Below are 26,543 nucleotides of genomic sequence, written 5' to 3'. Positions count from 1 at the left end.
TGCGAGTTGTTTACGGTGCATGTGAGAGTCCGCTTGGCGCGCTGTCCGGAGTGCCCGAGAGTCTATCTGATGTATGTGCCAAGGCGCACAGGTGTGACACTCTTGCATGAAATTAGGACAAATGTAGATATAAATATCTGATGCCAAATTATTATGGCATGTTACAATAAATAAAGAAAAAATCTGAGTCCTTGCCTCCAATTTACGAGTCTGAATGCAGTTAACATACAAGTCCGAGTCATCAGTGCTCAAGTCCGGGTCAAGTCATGAGTCCTTAAAATTAGGGCACAAGTCGGACTCGAGTACTATAAGTCTGCTTGCTAAAGGCATCATTATGTCCAGTTGGTGTGTTCAGATGACGTATTGACTTTGATTCATTTATCTGCCTTAAAAAAAAAACGAACAACAGCAACAACAAAAAGACAGGAAATAGATTTAATTTAGCTTTTATTATCATCATTAGTGGAAGCATTCTTTTTTTTTTCCATGACAGAGGTACAAGCAGAAATTTTTAATTTATTTGCATTTCAGGCTTTAAACAGTCAGAAGTTTAACACGAGCCCTTCCTGTGAGTGAGTTTTTTGTTTTTTAAAGATAAATCCATCAACAGTAACACATACACTTACAGACAGACTCGTAGCAAAAGGTATGAATGAAACAAACAACATTAAACGGTTTGATATTGAGTTCGATAACAGATCTGAGACACACAACACAACTTTTACCACAGGATGATGATGCTGAGCTTTTCTTTTTACATTCAGTTTAGTGTACAGCTCCTCAAGTCAAGTGTACGGCTGATATTTCATTACATATTATTATTATTATTATTATTGAAACTCAGATCACATTGAGTGCAATTCCTCATTAGCAATAATAAAAAATAATGAAATACTACATTAAACACTGAGCAAGTATCAACATTAATTCTTACGTTTACACACGTTACACACAACCCGAGTTGATGAGTAAATATTGGACATGCCCCAGTGTTAATAACAGTGTTCATAAGCTGGTTATTGCTCCTCCCTTATCAGTGTTGGGCTTCTGATTATGTTTGTGATCATCATATAGAATTAAAACTGATCAGGTCGTATATTTCCTACATTACCCACAATGCCTCTGGACTACCTGGTGATGGTGGTGGAATGGGATTTAGCCCTGGCTTTATCTCTCACCTCCTCATGTACACTCTGCTCGAACAGATCAGCTCCTAAAGCTTTCACCCTAATACCACCATCAACATCAGTTAAACCCCAGTGTACCTGTGTTCACAATAACAACGCCCCCTTGTGACACCAGAGCAGAAGGTAAGTGATGAGCTCTCCTGGGAATCGCACAGCAGTAATCACAGCACCAAATAACCAACTAGGAGCAGGATTTTTAAACACATCACAAATAATTTCAGTATTTTAAATTTAGTTGGACAGAGAAATGTGCAATTATTCATCCTGTGTCCAAGTCATAACAGCTGTGTCATCTGTTCAGTGTCCATGAAGCTAATCACAACCTGAAACACCACAATAAAACACAGAGCTATAAACTAATGGATAATACTTATACATTAAACAGAACTGCTGTTATTGTATGCATTTTGTGTGGCAGATTTTAGTTGATTTCCCCTGACAGTGTGTAGATTACAGAGATGATGTGCTCAGTTATCTGGGTGAAGCTATGAAGCGTGATGTAAAACCATACAAGTCCTGATCTGCTGGCTGCAAAGAGAACTGCAACGAAAAGATTAAAGGTGCACTATGAAGGATTTAATCGTGAGTTGGCCTAGGGGTTGGCAAGTCTGCCTCTCGACCAATCGCGGCTGGGTCGTACCAAAGACCATCATAAAACTGGTACCTACTGCCATCTGGTGAGGCTGCAATACAGATGTGAGTAAGGAGTCAAACTCTTGCAGTTACCAGAGGACCCGCCCCCTGACTGTAACCCCAGCTATGTAATAGGCGAGAGGCCGAGGGCTACTGAAATAGAAATTGACGCCGCCCGATGTCCCTTGTGGCATCGACTGATTGTTGAAGGGTTTAGTGGGATCTATTAGCAGAAATGGAATATACAGTAGTATTCAGAATTGTTTTAATTAGTGTATAATCACCTGAAACTACGAATCGTGTTCTCGTAAGCTTAGAATGAGCCCTTTATATCTTGACAGGGGGCGGGTCCACTTCACAGCGCCGCCATGTTGCACCACTGCAGTAGCCCTGAGTATGGACAAACCCAACACTGGCTCGAGAGAGCACATTTCACATTGCATGTTTTTAAAGGTGGCGGCTTGAATCCAGCACCAGAAGGAAGACAAGTAATAAGAAAGGAAGACGGAGAATGTAGGAGCCATTTTACGAGACTGATGGTGTTCAGTATACATAGGTTTGCTTTTTCTTTTAATTGAGTATTTTGTTAAATATTAATATCAAAGTTTGGCCCTGATACTTATTTATATTGCTGTTGCAGTTAAGAGTCCGCCCCCTCACACACATCCCCACATCAATGGTTTTACTTGTATGGAATATCCCCCTGTCTGGAATTGTAATGGTACAGTCCATACAGTGTTGATGGATGTAGCTATTGTATTAATGGAAATAAGATGGTCAGGTTCAGAGTAACACTCAAAGCCCAGACAAATACCGAACCTAACAACCACAAACTAGGCTTTTAGTTTTCAGAAGAAAACCGTAAAAGATTCAAAAGTGTTTCTGTCACTCGTCTCATCTCATATCATTATCTGTAGCCGCTTTATCCTTCTACAGGGTCGCAGGTGAGCTGGAGCCTATCCCAGCTGACTACGGGCGAAAGGCGGGGTTCACCCTGGACAAGTCGCCAGGTCATCACAGGGCTGACACATAGACACAGACAACCATTCACACTCACATTCACACCTACGCTCAATTTAGAGTCACCAGTTAACCTAACCTGCATGTCTTTGGACTGTGGGGGAAACCGGAGCACCCGGAGGAAACCCACACGGACACGGGGAGAACATGCAAACTCCACACAGAAAGGCCCTCGCCGGCCCCGGGGCTCGAACCCAGGACCTTCTTGCTGTGAGGCGACAGCGCTAACCACTACACCACCGTGCCGCCTCTGTCACTCGTGTTGTTTTTATTTTAGTTTTATATCACAAATGTATCAGGAACCTCCCCAGAACAATTGAAATACTGATTTCAATGCCACTGGGATGAAAACCTCGGCTCTGCAGGCAGAACTTACTGCACCTGACGGTCACCATTGGACCTAATACACACTTGGAAAGGGAGGGAGGGAGGGAGGGAGGGAGTGGTGAAGGACGGAGGGAGGGAGGGAGGGAGGGGTATTCAGGTGGTTGCAATCTGCCACCTCACCACTAGATGCCACTAAATCCTACACAGTGCACCTTTAAGAAGCCGTTCTGTTCGCACAGCCCAACTCTGTTGAGTTTCCTGTGAAAGAATATGGGTGGAGCTAAGCGCCTCTGCTTTTGGGGGGCTCATTTCTGGTCCAGAAAAGATGTAAACAGAAGCCTGAGTTAGAGAGAGCAGTGGGATCCGTTCCGTGTAGATATCGTAAACGCCAGTTTTACTGTAGTGTATTGATAATGATAAGATCATTGACTTCATCTGATGCTGTTATGATCCTCACTGCTCTCAGCCAATCAGGACACACGGTTCTGGACTATTACTGATCAATGAGAAGCTCTTAACAGGTAAAAATCTAAACTGTAGTGAATTTCTAACATTAAACACAAAGTTATGGGGAAGAACTGGACTGAGGTTTTATTACACTGAAGCCCTCGACTGTAGAACAACTGGGACAGAGAAACCTGCTTCAGGAATCAGACGTACGGCGTGTGGAGAATTCACAGTGTTATAGCGTAGAATCAGGATCAGATTAATCACGTGTGTGTGTGTGTGTGTGTGTGTGTGTGTGTGTGTGTTATATTTTGCTGTTTTCCAGGTGAGTGTCCATGTGTGTGATCAGAGCATCATCAGGAAAACTGGTGGGGAACGAGAGCTGACAGAGAGGACAACTCCGAGAGTCGCTCTCCTCCTCCTCCATCCACAACTGTGGGACAGAAAGGAGAGAGAAGAGGAGGAGGAGGAGAAGAAGAAGAGAAGATGAAGAAGAAGAAAAGAACAAAGGAAAAAACAAAGTAGAAGAACAAAAAGAAGAAGAGAGAAGAAAAAGAACAGAAGATGAAGAACAGAAGAAAAGAAGAAAAAAACAAAGGAGAAAAGAGATGAAATAGAAGAAAAGACAAAGAAAAGAAGAAAGAAGAAGAAATAAAAGAAAAACAAGAAAGAACAAGGAGAAGAAGAGAAGTAGGAAAAAATGGAGAATAATATAAAAAAATGAAGAGAAAAAGGAAAAATAAGAAAAAAGACAGAAAATGAAAGGAAAATTGGATGATGAAGAAAATCTATGACAGAATCATACAAATGATCTAATATGTAAATAATAAATATGAATAATAATTAAGTCTTGCATTAAGTAACTTATGTAAATAAGTTGATTTCATATTATTTGTAAATCATGAACTCGTTTTATTTTACAGACAGAACTTAAACTTTCCCTGTAAACAAAAATACTATTGATTTATTTACCATCAAAACAGTCATGCTTCACTCACCTTGATTGACGGCCAGGACTGAGCATGCTCACTGCGGGGGTGTGAGTGAGGGGGCGTCATTATCCTCAGCCCCGCCCACTCATCATCTTCATCCTCTGAGGACTGAGGGGGTGTGGCCAGTGGAGCAGGAGTGGAGTCAGGCAGCTGGAAGCTCAGTTCCAGAGCTCCGTGGGCAGAGGATGGGCGGGGCCCAGTGGATATTGGCCTAAGGTGGGCGTGGCTTGTGGTTCTGCGCTTTGGAAGAGTGGAAACGGGACTGTGGATGATGTGAGGAGAGACCGAGGGGTCGGCCATGTCTGAGTAACTACGGCGATCTCGGAAGTGCGACCTCATCGAGTGAGGGGATGGAGGGGCGGGGTCAGAGGGAGGAGAGGCGGGGCCATGCCTCAATCCTGCAGGTGGAAAAGGTTGGAATCATAAAAAAAGTAAAAAGAAAAAGTGTTTGTAATGTGAATAGTGGATGTGTTTATGTAAATCATCAGCGCTGCCCTGTATTTCATCATCCTTTTCTCAAACACTCGTACAATCTTTATGTTTTTTAAACATTCTCTCTCATATCATCGTCATCATCATCATCAGAACAGTTACAACATTATCCAAGGACCAATTTTAGTCGTTTAAGATTTGGTTTTATTATGTATGCAAATTTATGCATATTAATGAAGTCTCGAGGTTATTTGTGATGTGTTTATTGTGTTCATTTCACCTGTTGCCGCTTACATTAACAGATCAGTGAGATGATAAAATGGATCAAACGGTGTGTGTGTGTGTTTCATTTACCAGGACTGTTCTGATCCGGGGAGCTGCGGTTCTGTCCCAGTATTCGGTTCTGTTCAGCAGTGAGGCTGCGGATTCGACTCAGTTCCTCCACCAGCTCCGTGTAGGCCAGCGCCAGGTTCACTCTGCACCACACACACACACACACACACACACACACACACAGCACTGTACAATGTATTTATTTAAAGAACGTTAAATCTTTTATTCACTTCGTTACTTTTAATGTTACAGAAAGTTAGTTCCTGATCTCACTGACATTATAGCAGCTGTAAACAGACGTTCCCTCACCAGAGTCTCTTTATTCTCTCTTCAATTTAATAAGTCAAAAAATCGCAGCTTGTTCCATCATGTTCCTGAGAAACTGTGAAGAAGTCATAAAACAAAGTTCCAGCTTCACCTCTGACTGTTATACAGCGCTGACACTGGAGACTCCTTCCAGAGATGATACACACACACACTTATTCATCATATCAGTGATTACACACATTATAATCAGCTGTACAAGTCTCTGTGAATGAGCTGTTACTATGGAAACGATAACGAGAGCATTAATATAAACCTGCCCTACTGTCAGAGCTGCTGTTAGAGAGAATTAATCAACACCTTCTGACCAGTAGGTGAATGAAACAACCCTTAAAGTGATGTGATCGTAGACATCACTCACTGTTCATCTCCTGCCTTTTTAATCCACTCCACACTGCAGTGTTCACACTCCACATCCAACTCCTGCGAAAACAACAATAAAACAATAAAACAATGCTTCTGTGTGTGTGTGTGTGTGTGTGTGTGTGTGTGTGTGTATACACACACCTGTCGTTCTTTCTCCTGTCTGATCTCTTCCTGTAGATGCTGCAGCTCAGCCTTAAGCTCCGCCTCCCGCTGATACGCCCCTCTAGCCTCATGCCACACCCCCTCAAGCTCTGCCTCCAGACGTTGGACCTTCAGGTCAGTGAGTGTGTCCAGACTGCGTGAACTCTGCAGGCTCGGCCCGGGACACTCTAACGCTGAAAACACGCACGAGTGAACGGTGAGAGAAAACATGGCGTCTCTGTGAAAGAGTTCACTTTACTTTATAAACTTCTCTTCAACTCTGTCGAGTTTGAATTCCGCTTCAACACCGCAGCCCGATCATCTTCATTCCTCCTTCAGGTCATTCGCTCTGTCACAATGACTCAGACCAGGATCACTGATCATCCCGTGTTCCACAAACTCAGTGTTTACAGAACTTTATTCTTCTAGAACCGTGTGTTCCCACAGTCCCACAGGCTTATATTTGCAGAGTACTACATTTATGGTTCTGCTTCTAGAACCCAATCTTTCCAGAGCATTATGTTTCTAAGGCCCTATTTTTCTAGAGTCGTTTTTCTAGAACCATATATTTCCACAACCTATATTTCTAGAGTCTTATAAGTCTAGATCACCATGTTGCCAGAGCCTTATTTTTCTACAGCTATGCATGTCTTTCGAGCTTTATGATTCCAGAGCCCTATGTTTCCAGAATTCTATTATTCTGAAGACATATTTTTAGAGAACCCTACAGTTTTTGAGCCATATTTTTTCCTGAGCCCTGTGTATCCAGAACCTGATATTTTCTATGTTCTTTAGAGTTGTATGACTTCGGTGTCATGCTGTCTCAATTCCCTCAACAGGAAAATCTGATTATTTGTTGATTAATGAACTCACTGATTCCACTCAAAATTAGTGTCATGATTGATGATGATGGTGTGTGTGTGTGTGTGTGTGTGTGTACCGTAGGGCGTGTCCAGGCTGGTGTACAGATGCAGGTAACGAGTTTCTTTATTGCGCTGATGTGAAGTTTCTCTCACTTTCTTCTTCTGCAGGAGGCTCTCTCTCTGACTGAGCGTCGTCTCCAGCTTCCTGATCCTCTCCGCATGCTGCTCAGCCAGAGTCGTCTACACACACACACACACACACACACACCTGTTCACACAGATTGACTGGCTGATAAGTATCTGGTGAAGGATCTCTCTCTCTCTCACCATGTTATCCAGCTCCTTCTGAATGCTGCTCTTCTCCAGATGAATTTTCTCATACACTTTAATCACCTCCTCCAGACGCTGCTCGTGAGCTTTACCCTTCTGGAGCTGAGGGAAAATATTTCACAAATCTACAGCAAGAGTCCAGAAAAGGTTGTTGGATTTCTCTCTCTCTCACACACACACACACACACACCTCCTGCATGAGGTTGTTGATCCTCTGCTGAAGGTTGCTGTTTTCAGTCTGGATCAGTTCGACCTTCTCAGATTCACAGGAGCAGCACACACTTCTCTCGTCCTCACACACACTGATCATGGGGAACTGAGGGGGACACGGAGACACAGGTTAGGGACACGCGTTTCTTCACATCGTCTCCATGCTCAGTTAGCAGCTGGATAAATGTCCTCCCACCTTCATCTCATAGTTCTTCAGCTTCCTCCTGATGCTGCTATTCTCTCGCTCCAGGCTGGACAGACGCACTCTGATCTCATGATACGCAGCAGCAAACTGATTAATGTCCACAGACAGAGAAGACGGTGGCCATCTTATCATCCCACAGACCTCCTCTCTCAGAGAGTCACCTCCGCCTTTAAAACCAAACTGTTCTCTCAGGAGAGACTCCATCACTCACACTGAGGGACCAGAGACAGAGAGAGGACAGAAAGATGATAGAGACATGACGGAGAGAGGACAGAGACACAACGGAGATACAATGGTAAAAACAACAGAGACAACAAAAAATAACAGAGTGGACAGAGAGAGGACAGAGAGTGGACAGATAGATGACAGAGAGAGGCCAGAGACATGACAGAGAGTGGACAGATGGAGGGCAGAGCGTGGAAAGACATGACAGAGAAAGGACAGAGAGTGGACAGAGACATGACAGATGGAGGACAGAGAGAACAGACATATGACAGAAAGCGGACAGAGGGAGGCCAGAGACATGACAGATAAAGGACATACAATGGACAGAAACATGACAGAAAGTGGACAGAGAGAGGCCAGAGACATGACAAAGGGTGGGCAGAGAGAGAAAAGAGACATGATAGATAGAGGACAAAGACATGACAGAGAGAGGACAGATGCTGATCAGTGATGTTAAAATGAGCTTTAGATTATTTACTGATGATTTGTGTTTTATTCTCTCCACACACCCAGAGTTATACACTCACATTATACACAGTGCAGTACAGAACTAACACAGCCGCTTATCAGTGAAACAAAACTGCGTCCATTTTCAGGACAGAGGACAGGAGAAGCTGATCATATCACACTGGAAAAAAAACATTCCTCAAAAAAGAGGGAGGATCTGAGCCTCTTACTGTCTACGGATAATGATCATAAATGATAACACCTTTAAAAACATTTAATATTCGATTTCTTGAGGCCCCTCCCCCCCACACACCCCTCCAGAATTATTGCCCCGCTTGTAAAGATTAGTAAAAAGGTTTAGGAAAAAAAAATCCCCCTTTTGGTGAAGTCGCTTCATCTCACACTGAACCAATGAGAAAATCCAACCTTTAATTGAAATAAACTTATTCAGAGAAAAACAAATCCCTCATCAATCAATAATTATTTTAGAATAATGAAAGGATGATATTTCTAATATCAAGCCCCTCGTGCACCAGAGACAGCGTCATAAACATCTTACCTGGGCTCAGGAGAGAAAGAACCGGACTGTTGCTCAGTGGACTTGATAAAACCCAGTGGACCAACACCAGCATGGCACCTCAAATCATCACAGCCTGCGGAAACTTCACACTGGACTTCACACACCTTGGATTCTGTTCCTCTCCACTCTTCCTCCAGACTCTAGGACCTTGATTTCCAAATGAAATGCAACATTTACTTTCATCTGAAAAGAGGACTTTGGACCACTGAGCAACAGTCCAGTTCTTTCTCTCCTTAGCCCAGATAAGACACTTCTGACGCTCTCTCTGGTTCAGGAGGGGCTTGATATGAGGAATGTGACAGTTGTAGTCCCTTTCCTGAAGACGTCTGTGCATGGTGGCCCTTGATGCACTGACACCAGCCTCAGTCCACTCCTTGTGAAGCTCTCCCAAGTTCTTGAATCGACTTTTCTTGACGATCCTCTCGAGGCTGCGCTCATCCCTGTTGCTTGTGCACCTTTTCCAGCCAGCCTTTTCAGCAATGACCTTCTGTGGATTACTCTCCTTGTGGAGGGAGTCGATGATCATCTTCTGGACAGCTGTCGAGTCAGCAGTCTTCCCCATGATTGTGGTTGTGTGGACTGAACTAAACCGAGATACACACTGTGTTCATACTGTTTACTCAAACTCAAAATGAAATGTTCTCAGAATCCGAGATACTGGATTTCTGATTTTTATGAACTATTAGCTCATCTCATCTCATCTCATTATCTCTAGCCGCTTTATCCTTCTACAGGGTCGCAGGCGAGCTGGAGCCTATCCCAGCTGACTATGGGCGAAAGGCGGGGTTCACCCTGGACAAGTCGCCAGGTCATCACAGGGCTGACACATAGACACAGACAACCATTCACACTCACATTCACACCTACGCTCAATTTAGAGTCACCAGTTAACCTAACCTGCATGTCTTTGGACTGTGGGGGAAACCGGAGCACCCGGAGGAAACCCACGCGGACACGGGGAGAACATGCAAACTCCGCACAGAAAGGCCCTCGCCGGCCACGGGGCTCGAACCCAGACCTTCTTGCTGTGAGGCGACAGCGCTAACCACTACACCACCGTGCCGCCGAACTATAGAATATATGAAAGTTTACCTTTTTGAATTAAATTAAAGAACAAAAGCAACAAAATATGGAATAAAAGTATCATTTTTTATTTTTTAAGAATTATTATTATTATTATTATTATCATCATCATCATCATCATCACATTTTTCACAAATTGCTCCTGTCAGTTTGCCGGTTTGTTCCTAAGTGGAAATGATTTTGTCGGACGTTTGGTATAAAGTTTTTATTTATTAAATTTGCAAAAAATAAAAACTAGAAAAGCACTCGGAGAGCGCAGACCTCCGCCAAGAATCCTTTAAAAAATTCCAGGATCCAGAAGGTGATCCGGATCACCGCCAAAATTTAATGGATTGTTACTTGTGCCCAGTCACACCTCTGGAAAAAGTTTCAGAGCAATCCGTTCAGAACTTTTTCTGCAATGTTGCTAACAGACCAACCAACCAACCAACCAACCAACAAACAAACAAACAAACCAACCAACGCTACCGAAAGCATAACCACCTTGGCGGAGGTAATAATGCTCTGTTTCTCAAAATCCAGTGAATGTGTGTGTGTGTGTGTGTGTGTGTGTGTGTGTGTGTGAGATCAATATTTTATCTTTAAAATATATACCGTGTCTTGCAAAAGTATTCATCCCCCTTGGTGTTTGTCCTGTTTTGCTGCATTACAAGCTGGAATTAAAGTGGATTTTTGGGGCGTTAGCACCATTTGATTTACACAACATGCCGACCACTTTAAAGGTGAAAATTGTTTTTTGTTGTGTCACTAACAATAATTAAGTCAATACTTTGTAGAGCCACCTTCTGCTGTAATTACAGCTGCAAGTCTTTTGGGGTGTGTCTCTATTAGCTTAGCACATCTAGCCACTGGGATTTTTGCCCATTCCTCAAGGCAAAACTGCTCCAGCTCCTTCAAGTTAGATGGGTTGTGTTGGTGTACAGCAATCTTCAAGTTATGCCACAGATTCTCAATTGGATTGAGGTCTGGGCTTTGATTCGGCCATTCCAAGACATTTAAATGTTTCCCTTTAAACCACTCCAGTGTAGCTTTAGCAGTATGTTTAGGGTCATTGTCCTGCTGGAACGTGAACCTTCATCCCAGTCTCAAACCTCTGGCCGACTCAAACAGGTTTTCCTCCAGAATTGCCCTGTATTTAGTGCCATCCATCTTTCCTTCAGTCCTGACCAGCTTTCCTGTCCCTGCAGATGAAAAACATCCCCACAGCATGATGCTGCCACCACCATGCTTCACTGTAGGAATGGTGTTCTCAGGGTGTTGGGTTTACTTTTGCAAGACACTGTACTACTGTATATAAGAATATATAATGTATTTAGTTTTATATATTATATATACACTTTTTAATTCTTGTTTTATATAATTTAGTAATTTTTTATATTTTTATTTTAATGACTTTATAACAGTGTTCAATAAATAAATATTTTTAGCTATAAAAATACCTAAAAATATTTAAAATTCCAAAGATAACATCTTTTGCAGATTTTGTACAATTGTTATTCATTTAAATTATATATAATTAATTTTAATTATTTTCTTTGTATCTTCTTCTGGCTGCTCCCGATTAGGGGTCGCCACAGCGGATCTTTCGTCTCCATTGCTCCCTGTCTTCCGCATCCTTCTCTACCACACCAGCCACTTTCATGTCCTCTCTCACCACATCCATGTATCTCCTCTTTGGCCTTCCTCGTTTTCGTTTGCCTGGCAGCTCCATCCTCAACATTCTCCTTCCAGCATGCTCTGTATCTCTTCTCAGGATGTGCCCGTACCATCTCAGTCTCATCTCTCTTAGCTTCATTCCCAAGCTCTCCACATGTGCTGTCCCTCTGATGTGCTCGTTCCTTATCCTGTCCAACCTTCTCACTCCCATCACAAACCTTAACATCCTCAACTCCGCCACCTCCAGCTTTGCGTCCTGTCTCTTCTTTAAGGGTACGGTCTCCAATCCATACATCACAGCTGCTCTCACTACTGTCTTATACATCTTACCTTTCACTTTTGCTGGGACTTTCCCATCACAAATGACTCCCGAAATCCTTCTCCACCTGCTCCACCCTGCCTGCACTCGCTTTCTCACCTCACTATCGCAGCCCCCATTGTCCTGCACAGTTGACCCCAGGGACTTGAATTCACCAACTTTTTCTTTATGTCGACTCCTTACATCTTCACTACACTCTCATCCCCATTCTCATTGATGCACATGTATTCTGTTTTGCTCCTGCTCACCTTCATTCCTCTTCGTTCCAATGCATACCTCCATCTCTCCAAACCCAACTCAACCTCCTTTCTACTTTCACCACATATCACAATATCTTACGCAAACATCATGTTCCATGGTGACTCTTGCCTCACTTCATCTGTCAAGCTATCCATCACTATGGCAAACAAGAAAGGACTCAAAGCAGATCCTTGATGGAGTCCCACCTTCACCTTGAACCATTCAGTCGTTCCAACTGCACACCTCACTGCTGTTTCACTGTTCTCATACATGTCTTGCACCACTCTAATATACTTCTCATTCACTCCACTCTTTCTCATACAGTACCATAACTCATCTCCCGGCTCTCTATCGTATGCCTTCTCCAGGTCTACAAACACACAATGTAGCTTTCTCTGGCCTTCCCTGTACTTCTCCATTAACATTCTTAAAGCAAAAATCGCATCCGACATGCTCTTCCTTGGCATAAACCCGTACTGCTGTTCACAGATTGCTACCTCTCTTCTCAATCTCGCCTCCAATACCCTTTCCCATAGCTTCATGGTGTGGATCATCAATTTTATTCCTCTGTAATTACTGCAGCTCTGTACATCTGTAATTATTTTCTTTGCATAATTTTTCATATTTATTATTGTACATTTTAAATCATCTTTCATACTGATATGTAAATATACATAAATTCTAAATGTTATTTGAAAAATACTGTTTTCTGAACTATTTTAAAAATAAAATTTGAAGCATTGGAACACACCATTTCTGAACGTTAGGGGATGATCTGATGTGTCAGTGTTGTATTAATCGTCTGGATGTGCTCAGGAATGGTTCGTTCCAGTGTGATACTGACAGCATCCTTCACTCTGTGTCCAGGCACACACACGCCCAACACGGACGTCCTCAAAAACCAGAGTCCCCTGCTCGAGCCACACACACACTCACTCTAGTGGGTCATGATGACCCTCAGCATGTTCTGATTTTCTCGTAGGCCGAGTTCCTCTGAGCGCTGAAGCTCTACTCTGCATGAACAGAAACACCACCACACACTGATTTCCATCCAATCTCTGAGTCTGATCCTCACCGTAACACAGCGACTCAGAGACTCAGCATGGCTTGGAAATACATTATATACGTGTATAAAATACACACTCCACACGGTTATTACTGTATCTGTACATTTAAGACATGTGGAGAGAGAGTTCATCTTTACTCTGGCAGAAATCATTCACTTCTGAATTTAACTCTTAAAATAACACTCAGTCAGACACAACAGGACCGGGCACGTGGAGAATAAATCTGTAACGCAAAGGAAAGGATCAAAATAAAGACTGTAAGACACCTGGTATCTGAAAGTAAAATCTCAGAATCTCAGTCATGTTTTTATCAAACACAAAAATCTCTCTAATAAATAAATAAGAGTATATCAATGATACTGTACAGTGGGGCAAAAAAGCACAACCCTGATTCCAAAAAAGTTGGGACAAAGTACAAATTGTAAATAAAAACGGAATGCAATGATGTGGAAGTTATATTGAATATCTTTAGCCCAGGTGTATGTTAACTTTTGTCTCCTATTATATACAGGTAAAACATAGATTACTCACTTTCATCAAAAGGAAAATCATGAACAAACTACGATTAGCTTATATGAGTTACAACCCCAATTCCAAAAAAGTTGGGACAAAGTACAAATTGTAAATAAAAACGGAATGCAATGATGTAGAAGTTTCAAAATTCCATATTTTATTCAGAATAGAACATAGATGACATATCAAATGTTTAAACTGAGAAAATGTATCATTTAAAGAGAAAAATTAGGTGATTTTAAATTTCATGACAACAACACATCTCAAAAAAGTTGGGACAAGGCCATGTTTCCCACTGTGAGACATCCCCTTTTCTCTTTACAACAGTCTGTAAACGTCTGGGGACTGAGGAGACAAGTTGCTCAAGTTTAGGGATAGGAATGTTAACCCATTCTTGTCTAATGTAGGATTCTAGTTGCTCAACTGTCTTAGGTCTCTTTTGTCGTATCTTCCATTTTATGATGCACCAAATGTTTTCTATGGGTGAAAGATCTGGACTGCAGGCTGGCCAGTTCAGTACCCGGACCCTTCTTCTACGCAGCCATGATGCTGTAATTGATGCAGTATGTGGTTTGGCATTGTCATGTTGGAAAATGCAAGGTCTTCCCTGAAAGAGACGTCGTCTGGATGGGAGCATATGTTGCTCTAGAACCTGGATATACCTTTCAGCATTGATGGTGTCTTTCCAGATGTGTAAGCTGCCCATGCCACACGCACTAATGCAACCCCATACCATCAGAGATGCAGGCTTCTGAACTGAGCGCTGATAACAACTCGGGTCGTCCTTCTCCTCTTTAGTCTGAATGACACGGCGTCCCTGATTTCCATAAAGAACTTCAAATTTTGATTCGTCTGACCACAGAACAGTTTTCCACTTTGCCACAGTCCATTTTAAATGAGCCTTGGCCCAGAGAAGACGTCTGCGCTTCTGGATCATGTTTAGATACGGCTTCTTCTTTGAACTATAGAGTTTTAACTGGCAACGGCGGATGGCACGGTGAATTGTGTTCACAGATAATGTTCTCTGGAAATATTCCTGAGCCCATTTTGTGATTTCCAATACAGAAGCATGCCTGTATGTGATGCAGTGCCGTCTAAGGGCCCGAAGATCACGGGCGCCCAGTATGGTTTTCCGGCCTTGACCCTTACGCACAGAGATTCTTCCAGATTCTCTGAATCTTTTGATGATATTATGCACTGTAGATGATGATATGTTCAAACTCTTTGCAATTTTACACTGTCGAACTCCTTTCTGATATTGCTCCACTATTTGTCGGCGCAGAATTAGGGGGATTGGTGATCCTCTTCCCATCTTTACTTCTGAGAGCCGCTGCCACTCCAAGATGCTCTTTTTATACCCATTCATGTTAATGACCTATTGCCAATTGACCTAATGAGTTGCAATTTGGTCCTCCAGCTGTTCCTTTTTTGTTCCTTTAACTTTTCCAGCCTCTTCTTGCCCCTGTCCCAACTTTTTTGAGATGTGTTGCTGTCATGAAATTTCAAATGAGCCAAATAATTGGCGTGAAATTTCAAAATGTCTCACTTTCGACATTTGATATGTTGTCTATGTTCTATTGTGAATACAATATCAGTTTTTGAGATTTGTAAATTACTGCATTCTGTTTTTATTTACAATTTGTACTTTGTCCCAACTTTTTTGGAATTGGGGTTGTATTTAGTCAGCCACCAATTGTGCAAGTTCTCCCACTTAAAAAGATGAGAGAGGCCTGTAATTTTCATCATAGGTACACTTCAACTATGAGAGACAGAATAAGAAAAAAAATCCAGAAAATCACATTGCCTGATTTTTAAATAATTTATTTGCAAATTATGGTGGAAAATAAGTATTTGGTCAATAACAAAAGTTCATCTCAATACTTTGTTATATACCCTTTGTTGGCAATGACAGAGGTCAAACGTTTTCTGTAAGTCTTCACAAGGTTTTCACACACTGTTGCTGGTATTTTGGCCCATTCCTCCATGCAGATCTCCTCTAGAGCAGTGATGTTTTGGGGCTGTCGCTGGGCAACACGGACTTTCAACTCCCTCCAAAGATTTTCTATGGGGTTGAGATCTGGAGACTGGCTAGGCCACTCCAGGACCTTGAAATGCTTCTTACGAAGCCACTCCTTCGTTGCCCGGGCGGTGTGTTTGGGATCATTGTCATGCTGAAAGACCCAGCCACGTTTCATCTTCAATGCCCTTGCTGATGGAAGGAGGTTTTCACTCAAAATCTCATGATACATGGCCCCATTCATTCTTTCCTTTACACGGATCAGTCGTCCTGGTCCCTTTGCAGAAAAACAGCCCCAAAGCATGATGTTTCCACCCCCATGCTTCACAGTAGGTATGGTGTTCTTTGGATGCAACTCAGCATTCTTTCTCCTCCAAACACGACAAGTTGAGTTTTTACCAAAAAGTTCTATTTTGGTTTCATCTGCCCATATGACATTCTCCCAATCCTCTTCTGGATCATCCAAATGCTCTCTAGCAAACTTCAGACGGGCCTGGACATGTACTGGCTTAAGCAGGGGGACACGTCTGGCACTGCAGGATTTGAATCCCTGGCGGCGTAGTGTGTTACTGATGGTAGCCTTTGTTACTTTGGTCCCAGCTCTCTGCAGGTCATTCACTAGGTCCCCCCGTGTGGTTCTGGGATTTTTGCTCACCGTTCTTGTGATCATTTTGACCCCACGGGGTGAGATCTTGCGTGGAGCCCCAGATCGAGGGAGATTATCAGTGGTCTTGTATGTCTTCCATTTTCTAAAAATTGCTCCCACAGTTGATTTCGTCACACCAAGCTGCTTACCTATTGCAGATTCAGTCTTCCCAGCCTGGTGCAGGTCTACAATTTTGTTTCTGGTGTCCTTTGACAGCTCTTTGGTCTTGGCCATAGTGGAGTTTGGAGTGTGACTGTTTGAGGTTGTGGACAGGTGTCTTTTATACTGATAACGAGTTCAAACAGGTGCCATTAATACAGGTAACGAGTGGAGGACAGAGGAGCCTCTTAAAGAAGTTGTTACAGGTCTGTGAGAGCCAGAAATCTTGCTTGTTTGTAGGTGACCAAATACTTATTTTACCGAGGAATTTACCAATTAATTCATTAAAAATCCTACAATGTGATTTCCTGGATTCTTTCCCCCCATTCTGTCTCTCATAGTTGAAGTGGACCTATGATGGAAATTACAGGCCTCTCTCATCTTTTTAAGTGGGAGAACTTGCACAATTGGTGGCTGACTAAATACTTTTTTGCCCCACTGTAAATGGGAATATATCATCCATAACCCCTTCAAACACAAGGAAAAATGCCATGGAACCTCATGTGTACAATCAGGGACGCCGCTAGAACTCTTGGGCCCTATGAAAGATTACAATTTAGGGCCCCCCGGTAAAATTTTCAAACTCAAGCAACTGAATTTGAAGTCTGTTTTTGGCTGCACTTCTACTTTACTATGCATGTGATCAGCTACCTATCAAGTTTAGGTGATACAATTATTTGGGATATGAACATTTTAAATGCAGAACTGTCAGAATTAGACTGAATAGACTGTTGCCTTAAAATGAAAATTCCATGATATATATTATGGAAGATATATTTTTTTTCTTTTATGAGCAACTATTATTAGGCCACTCAGTAGCCTGTGGAGTTCATTCAATCCAAATGTTTGTGTTGAGAGAAATTGCATGCATCACTGTATCAGTATGGATTTATAACATTCTGTATGCACATTATGGAGACTCCAGAGCCCTCCAGCAAACATCATCAATAATCAGGATTACAAAATGGATTCCTTTGTTTCCTCCATTTATTGACTTATTGTATGTGATCAAATGTACGCCTTGATGAGTAACTACACTAGTTTTTTGATACAGTTACAGAGTGCACTGCAAGAAATCCACTCAGTGTTTTTGGTTTCTTTTAGGCATCACACATTTATTAGAAAACACAGCAAATGTTCAAATATTCAAGTTAAATACTTAGCAACAGTATCAATAAATCCACACATGAACAATAGCAATGATATCTCTGACCACAGCTAATGTGCAAAATATTAAAGTTAAATACTTAACAATATCAACAAATCCACACATGAACAATGGCAAAACATCTAGACTTAATTATACAATAAAGACGCCTATGAAAAAAGGTGATTTTTTTTTCACACACAGTGTGATATCCGGACTTCATAATTCATCACACTGCTCCTGCTTAGCAACTTCTAGAATGTTCACCTCTGTTGCGCGCAGAGAGAAACTGCCAGCTGATCTAAACTGCGCTAATAGCGGCGCTGCGCACACACGGAGCTACACATTTCACTGTCCCGCGCCCAGAATCACACTGTACCATTAGTAAAAAGGGTGGAGGGGTGAAATGACAATATCATAAATAATTCAAGAAAAATGTTATAGCAAATCATAACCATGTATAATTTGCATATTTTAACAGATGAAATGAAATATTTTATTTCAAAAACTTACACAAGGCAATACTATTAAAATAATATTAATATCCCTCACAGGCCCCCCTGTCAGTGCCAGGCCCTTAGAATCGTCCTAACTTTCCCCCCCTAGCGGCGCCCCTGTGTACAATTATACACCTTATGTCTGAAGGGGATAAATACACTCGCCGGCCACTTTATTAGGAACACCCCAACCTGCTGTTCTGTAATCAGCCGATTCCTCGACAGCAGCACGATGCATCAAATCCCGCAGATACAAATCAAGAGCTTCAGTTAACGTTCAAACATCAGAATGGGAAAAATTGTGATCTCACAGACTTTCTCTCACTGTGGTATGGGTGTTGGTTTGAGTCAGATGGACTGGTTTGAGTATTTCAGAAGCTGCTGATCTCCTGGGGTTTTCACACACAACAGTCTCTAGAGTTTACACAGAATGGTGCAGAAAACAAAAAAACACTGAGTGAGCGAGTGACAGTTCTGTGGGTGGAAAAAAAAAACGCCGTGTTGATAAGAGAGGGTCAGAGGGAAATGGACAGATTGGTTTGAGTTTTTTGCCAGGAAGGATATAGTAACTCATATAATCACTCTGTACAACCGTGGTGAGCAGAAAAGTATCTCAGCATGAAACAGCAGACAGAAGAACACATTGGGTTCCACTCCTGCAGCCAAGAACAGGGATCTTAGGCCCCGGTCACACAGCCCGAACTTTGCTGGTGCGTTCCTTGAACGGTAGGGAGGGGGGGCCGAATTTCGACAACGCTCGTCACCGCGCACAAAATGGGAAAAAAATCGAAAACACGGGCGTTGGCTTAGCGGTGCACCGCTGAAGCCGGCGTTGCTTTAGCATTGGTTTAGCGGTAGCAAGCGTTGGTTTAGCGGTGACGCGAGCGTTGGTATAGCGGCGTTCTGCGCATGCGGGCTTTGGCTCGGCGGGGGTATAAAGTTGGTTTAGCGGCATACCGCTTGTGACTACGGAGCTGAACGGATCGTTTTGATACAAGTTCTGATAGATTTTTGATAGAAGCTCCACCATCAGCTTGTCATACAGTCCATGTTCAGACCTTCTCAGTATCCACTGTCTGACCCACACAACCCTGTCTCTCCTTCTTCTCTCTCTTCTCCTTCTGTCAACAGCTTGTTGCAATCTGAGGAGGTTCTGATTCTGCTGCTGGACTAGTGCACCAATCATAGCAAGTCTCTCAGCATCCATGGTGATACAGTTTTACTGTAACTTTGAGCAAATTCGATATAGATGAGGTCTGAACTCAACGGCAGCTCGATTCCAAATGAGCTCCTGGTCCATTTCTCCCCGTATTTATAGCCAAATTCTGGTCCCGCTCCGACACCTCTATACCAACGCCAAACCAAAGTTCATCGCCGCCATGGATAGCTGCTTCAACGCCCGACACCGTTCCAGCAACCCCGTGTCCACTCGTAAAACGCTTACAACCGCTCCACTGAAGTTTGTGCAACGTTTAATCGCCGCCCGGGCAACGCTGGCGAAGCAGCGGTGGTCCAGCGTTCAAGATTTCTGCGTTGGCCTAGCGGACCCAAGCGTCCACGAACTTGCATCTAGCGGTGCCAAACTTTGACTGGGCTTTGGTGGAGCGGGGGTGAACTTTGCCGGGGCGGAAAATTGCCCCCTCCTCACCGCTCGCAATATTTTGTGCAGCTCAAAACTTTCGGAGCGGTAGGAGTGCCCCTCGAGAAACATCAGCGGTGGCCGAGCGTATACGGCGTTACTTTAACGGGGGCCAACTTTTGTTAAACGGTGGTGAACGGTTACGAGCGGTGATGAATTTTTTTCACTGCTCCAGGAACGCTCCAGCAAAGTTCGGGCGGTGTGACCGGGCTATTAGAACCAACAACACGTTCCTATTAAAGTGGCCGGGGAGAGTGAGAGAGTGTGTGTGTGTGTATATATATATATACACATACACAGGGCTCGAAATTCGTGGTGGTCCGGTCACACGAGGAGACTTAATTTGTCATTTGGCGGGTAATTCCTGTCACTAGGCAGCCCAGCTGGCTAGTTGAAAATAAAAAATATACAGTGCAATGCAATAATGAGTACACCCTCTTTGAAAAGTAACATTTCACACAATATGACAAGGAACACAAAGATATATTTCCAAAATGTTCCCAGACTAAGTTAAACACAGGTTCTGTTGAACTTTTGAACTCAAAACAAAGGCTAATAATATAACTTAAATGATTTTTATTTCAGTTTTAGTGAAATTTGTGTGGTGCAGAAATGAGTACACCCCGCTGAAGGGCTCTGAGTAAAGCAACTTTTTAGGCTACCAATGTGGACCTGAACAAACAATTAACCACAGGTGAGTCTAATTAGTCATTACACAGGTGTTAATTAGGCAGTTGGCTACAAAAGGCTGTTACCTAAAGCAAACCACCATTTCCCATTTCCTGCTGTCAGCAATGGCACCTCATGGCCAGGAAACGTCTCTGGATCTGAGAAAGCGGATTATTGCTTTACACAAGAGAGGTGAGGGCTACAAGAAGATCAGTAAAGCCTTACTTATCAGTAAGAACACGGTTGCAAAAGTGATCCAAAAATTCAAGACAGATGGAACTGCAGCCAAAGTACAGAGACGTACAGGCCGGCCAAGAAAACTAACACCCAGGCAGGAGCGGCTTGGAATGAGAAAAGTTGAGGAAAATCGGCATGCAAGTGCACAACAGGTATCTAAGGAAGTAGAGACTGAAATTGGAGTGAATGTGTCACGTGACACAATATGCCGTACAGTGCAGCGGAATGGCATGCATGGGTGTCGTCCCCGAAGGAAGCCTCTCCTAAAGCCCAGTCACAAAAAAGCCCGTCTAGAGTTCGCCAGGGCACATGCTGAAAAGGACGAAGGCTACTGGGACTCTATACTCTGGAGTGATGAGACCAAAATCAATCTTTTTGGAACTGATGGCTTCAAAACAGTCTGGCGTCGCAAGGGTGAGGAGTACAAGGAAAAATGCATGGTGCCCACAGTGAAACATGGAGGGGGTAGTGTTCTTATGTGGGGTTGCATGAGTGCTGCGGGTGTTGGAGAACTGCATTTCATTGATGGCATCATGAATTCTCAAATGTACTGCTCTATACTGAAAGCTAAGATGCTTCTATCACTTCGGGCCGTTGGTCGTCGTGCCATTTTTCAACATGACAATGACCCAAAACACACATCTAAGGCCACTGCTGACTTTCTGAAGAGGAACAGGGTGAGAGTGATTCCATGGCCAAGTATGTCACCTGATCTGAACCCTATAGAGCATCTTTGGGGAATACTGAAGAGGCAGGTTGAGCATCACTCTCCATCCAACATCCAGGCTCTGAAAGATGTCATCCTTGAAGAATGGAAAAAGATTGATGTAGCCAAATGTTGTCAACTTGTGCACTCCATGCCAAGGAGACTTGGGGCTGTCATTGCAAATAATGGAGGCCATGCAAAGTACTAAATGTACTGGATGTAATTGAGTTTGTTGTGGGGTGTACTCACTTTTGCTCCACCCCACTTTCACGGAAACAGAAAAATATGTAATTTAAGGCATCTTTTCACCTTTCTGCTTGAGTTATAATGTAAGAACATAGTGCAATAAACATCAAGGAACTGTTTGGGACATATTGTTTGTGTTAATTTTAATACTGTGAAAAATGTCGTTTTTCGGGGGGGGGTGTACTCATTATTGCATTGCACTGTATATGAAGCGAAGATTCAGACGCACCGTCAACTAAAACCGCCACATATTAAGCGTGTGCCGTGTCTGTGTTAATCGATGTGTTTATCGGCAGGACGGAAAATACCGAAGAATTCCGAATCATATCATGTACGAGTCAGGCTGTCGGTTTTTTCACTACTGCGCATGCATATAACGCATCTCGCTGAATAGCGCGGTAATCACGTGTAGTATTGGACCAGGTGGGTGGAGCACAGAAGCACGGCAGGCCAGAACTGAGTTCTCAATGAACTATTGATTGCTAGCTTTTCAGCCTTTTATCACTTCCCAGCCGTGCAAGCACACACACGCGTGTTCTGGTTGGGGAGAGAGAGCTCCCTTTCTCTGCTCTCCTCTCCTTTTAAAGGGCGCGGTCACTGGGGAAGACACACAAACACAGGTTAATCTCCATCAGGTGCAATGATTCCACCACTTACCTTCCCTGACTCCGCCCTCCATTCACAGACCGACGCTTGGCCACGCCCCCGCTGCCACATCACGTTATCAAATTCAATAGATGTGGCCACATTATCGCCCATTTAAACACGTGTTTTTGTTGTTGTTTACATTTACATCTGCCAAAGCTACGTTACGATGTGGAATTTTCTGAAAGGTGTACAGAAACCGCCAGAGACGGGGACAAAGCGACCTCGGTCTGAAGAGGAGAAATGACAAAGGACTTATAAGCAAGCGTGGGAGCAGGGTCGGCTTCGGCTGCGATACGATTTTTATGGAATAAAAAATTTTTTTCAAGTTGATTCCTCGTCAATATGAAGCTCCGAATGCTTTCTCTCTCAGAAATGGTTAAATACAGAAAGCATGTTGGACATATTTTGGGTGCTATAGTCATGATAGTCAGTATATTTGTTTTCAATACTCATACACCAAGTTGCCAAGTTTTCCAATAGATTATTATTTGTTGCTATTATATTATGGTGCTCTGTGTTGTTCTCATTTATGTATTTAACAGCAGTATCAAAATACTCGGGTCTTGAAATAAATGCACATTAGTCATGAACAATGGTAACGACTCTCTTTTGTGTTATTTTTGACAGAAGTAAAATTCATACATGAACAAATTTTGGCGAGTTGATTTTCTGTTTGGCGAGTTACTTTGGAAGGGAACTAGTCCGGCTGGCTGGTGAAAAAATATATGAATTTCTAGGCCTGTATATATATATATATATATATATATATATATATATATATATATAAAAAAGGGTTTTTTTTCCCCCACTGACAATGTAAATGTAATTCATGTAAAATAAAACTTTTGCACAATACCGTATGTGGCAAAATTATTGACACACCTAAAAAATATTATTTTTAACTGTAAACGTAATAAACTACTTTTCCTTTTCAGTTGTTGCATTGAATGGAACATGTTTTGTACCTGTTTGACGCTGAAGGAACACTGATGTTGTATTAAAGCAACACTACATGCACCTTCTCAGTGAAGATACAGATTGTACAAGAGCACAGATGATGGACTGGACTGTAGCCAGAAGCGCACACAGCTACAGGGGAACATGCAGTTTACTCTATTAATGCAGACAGTGGGTTGAATCTGACCAAACATCAGGTTACACACCTGAGATCCATCACTCTTTACACCGAGAGGGGAGAAAACACCCCAGACCTGCTCTCAACACAAACAATGCAGATGGAACAAAAACACCATAATTAAAACACACTTAAAACCAGTGTGTGTGTGTGTGTGTGTGTAGGATGTGCACTGGAGGGTGCCAATAATTCTGGCGTTGGGTGCATTTGGTCAGACGGCAGTAGCTGAGTGCACATTACTAATGAGTGCTGAGGAATTTCACATTTTAACTGACACACGATAAATAATCAGTGAAAAGCTCTGTGTGTGTCTGTGTGTGTCCCCGTGTGTGTGTCCCCCGTGTGTGTGTCCTTGTGTGTCCCTGTCTATGTGTGTCCCCGTCTGTGTGTGTGTGTGCCCCTGTGTCCCCCCCCGTGTGTGTGCCCCTGTGTCCCCCCCCCGTGTGTGTGCCCCTGTGTCCCCCCCCCGTGTGTGTGCCCCTGTGTCCCCCCCCGTGTGTGTGCCCCTGTGTCCCCCCCCCGTGTGTGTGCCCCTGTGTCCCCCCCCGTGTGTGTGCCCCTGTGTGCATGTCCCTGTCTGTGTGTGTGTCCCCGTGTGTGTGTGTCCCCCCCATGTGTGTGTGCCCCTGTGTGCATGTCCCTGTCTGTGTGTGTGTGTGTCCCTGTGTGTGTCCCCCTGTGTGTGTGTGCATGTCCCTGTCTGTGTGTGTGTCCCCCCGTGTGTGTGTGTGTGCCCGTGTGCATGTCCCTGTCTGTGTGTGTGTGTCCCCCTGTGTGTGTGTGCCCCTGTGTGTATGTCCCTGTCTGTGTGTGTGTGTCCCCCTGTGTGTGTGTGCCCCTGTGTGTATGTCCCTGTCTGTGTGTGTGTGTCCCCCTGTGTGTGTGTGCCCCTGTGTGCATGTCCCTGTCTGTGTGTGTGTCCCCCTGTGTGTGTGTGTGTGCCCCTGTGTGCATGTCCCTGTCTGTGTGTGTGTCCCTGTGTGTGTGTGTGTGTGTGTCGCACATCCCCCACGTCCTCTGCAAGGCTTCAAACTCGCACGTGCCAAATCAAATCCGGTGTTCTACTCACGGTGCTCAGAGGCGCGCGCTCCTCCGGCCCGTCCCCGCGGCTTCCGGTTTAATCTTCCATCGCGTCTAATCAGCCTGAGCGCGCGCGCTGCACACCGAGCGCTCGGAATCAGAACCCGGCCCGGGGTCACCGAGCTCCATCATCACGCACGCGCCGCCGAGCCCCGCCCCCTTTCCCCGACGCTTTCGCTCTCCAGGAAGTGCAGGTGCTGCTTTCAGATTAGCCGCCGCGTGCTAGCTGCTGCCCTGCGGCATCGCGTCCGCCATATTGGAAAGGTCTTCAGGAACCTTCTGTCAACTTAAAAGCGGCGTAAATTCAGAACACTGGTTCGAACGGATCGAATCTCTTCATCCCTGTCGCAGGAGATGTTCTTGTAGCTAGGCTTGTAAACACACCAGCTATTAATTATTTTAATTCATGTCGTAGAAATATCGATATCTCCACCCCACGTCACTGAGATCCTCAATCACACACCTGTGGCCCCTTCAGCGTGGCCCCTGGAAACATGCATGTAGTGGATCGATAATAATAATAATAAGTTCAATTTATATAGCGCCTTTCGCAAACCCAAGGACGCTTTACAAAAGAGTTACCACCAAAAAAAAAACAACTAGGAAGAATAGTGTGAGGTAAAGAGGAAAGTTTTCAGGTTAGCGTTGAAGGAAGAGAGAGTGGAACAGTCACGAAGCGATTGTGGTAACGAGTTCCAAAGTTTAGGAGCAGCAGCACTGAATGATCTGCCACCCATAGATCCAGTTTAAACCGTGGAACAGTCAGAAGTCCACAGACAGAAGATCTGAGGGAGCGGGAGGGACAGGACAAATGAATTAGCTAACAGAGATAGGAAGGGGCGAGACCATGAAGAGCTTTATAGTTTAAAAGCAAGATTTTGTATTTGATCCGAGCGATAACTGGCAACCAGTGCAGTTGCTGTAAAACAGGAGTGATGTGAGCAGTGCGCTTGGTGAGTGTGAGGACTCGAGCTGCTGAGTTTTGGATGGACTGCAGGCGATTGAGCAATGTGGCAGGGAGACCATCTCATCTCATTATCTCTAGCCGCTTTATCCTTCTACGGGGTCGCAGGCGAGCTGGATCCTATCCCAGCTGACTACGGGTGAAAGGCGGGGTTCACCCTGGACAAGTCGCCAGGTCATCACAGGGCTGACACATAGACACAGACAACCATTCACACTCACATTCACACCTATGCTCAATTTAGAGTCACCAGTTAACCTAACCTGCATGTCTTTGGACTGTGGGGGAAACCGGAGCACCCAGAGGAAACCCACGCGGACACGGGGAGAACATGCAAACTCCACACAGAAAGGCCCTCGCTGGCCACGGGGCTCGAACCCGGACCTTCTTGCTGTGAGGCAACAGCGCTAACCACTACACCACCGTGCCACAGGGAGACCATAAAAGAGAGAATTGCAATAGTCAAGACGAGAAAAAATAAATGCATTGACCAACATATTGGCATCAGTTTCCAAAAGAAAAGGGCGGAGACGAGCAATATTGCGGAGGTGAAAGAAAGCATTCTTAGTAATTAGTTTAAGATGGGGTTCAAATGTAAGGGTTGAGTCAAAGATAACTCCAAGGTTTTTTATAACTTGGGAAGGATGAATAGACACACCATCAACATCAATAGTAAAACTGGAGAAATTCTGAGCCTGTCTTTTGGTACCTACTAATAGAACCTCTGTTTTGCCAGCATTAAGTTTAAGGCAGTTCTTATGCAGCCATTGCTTAAGGTCAGTGATGCAAGTCCTTAGCAGCTGAACAGAGGCT

At 43.7% G+C, this 26,543-nt stretch overlaps 1 protein-coding gene across 6 annotated transcripts; it reads right to left on the bottom strand.

Moving 5' to 3' along the window:
- Positions 1-430: 430 nt before the first annotated feature.
- Positions 431-24,921, bottom strand: LOC132900338 (TANK-binding kinase 1-binding protein 1-like). 6 transcript variants are annotated; one of them, XM_060942374.1, is made up of 11 exons: positions 24,756-24,921; positions 23,715-23,762; positions 7,802-8,022; positions 7,586-7,711; positions 7,393-7,497; positions 7,143-7,305; positions 6,203-6,396; positions 6,057-6,118; positions 5,393-5,514; positions 4,613-5,004; positions 431-4,047 (listed from the first exon to the last, which is right to left on the bottom strand). In XM_060942374.1, exons 3-11 carry the CDS (start codon positions 8,012-8,014, stop codon positions 3,919-3,921), a joined length of 1,506 nt encoding a protein of 501 aa, XP_060798357.1. In that variant the 5' UTR covers positions 8,015-8,022; positions 23,715-23,762; positions 24,756-24,921; the 3' UTR covers positions 431-3,918. The 6 variants fall into 6 exon arrangements, with proteins under 6 accessions (XP_060798357.1, XP_060798356.1, XP_060798358.1 ...); XM_060942373.1 differs by lacking the exons at positions 23,715-23,762; positions 24,756-24,921 and adding exons at positions 20,342-20,432; positions 20,801-21,309; XM_060942375.1 differs by lacking the exons at positions 23,715-23,762; positions 24,756-24,921 and adding exons at positions 20,342-20,428; positions 20,801-21,309.
- Positions 24,922-26,543: the final 1,622 nt, after the last annotated feature.

This window comes from Neoarius graeffei, chromosome 16 (assembly GCF_027579695.1).
Source record: "Neoarius graeffei isolate fNeoGra1 chromosome 16, fNeoGra1.pri, whole genome shotgun sequence".
NCBI classification, from domain to species: domain Eukaryota; kingdom Metazoa; phylum Chordata; class Actinopteri; order Siluriformes; family Ariidae; genus Neoarius; species Neoarius graeffei.
Note: the sequence above shows the minus strand (reverse complement) of the source record. Positions and strands in the feature narration are given on the sequence as shown.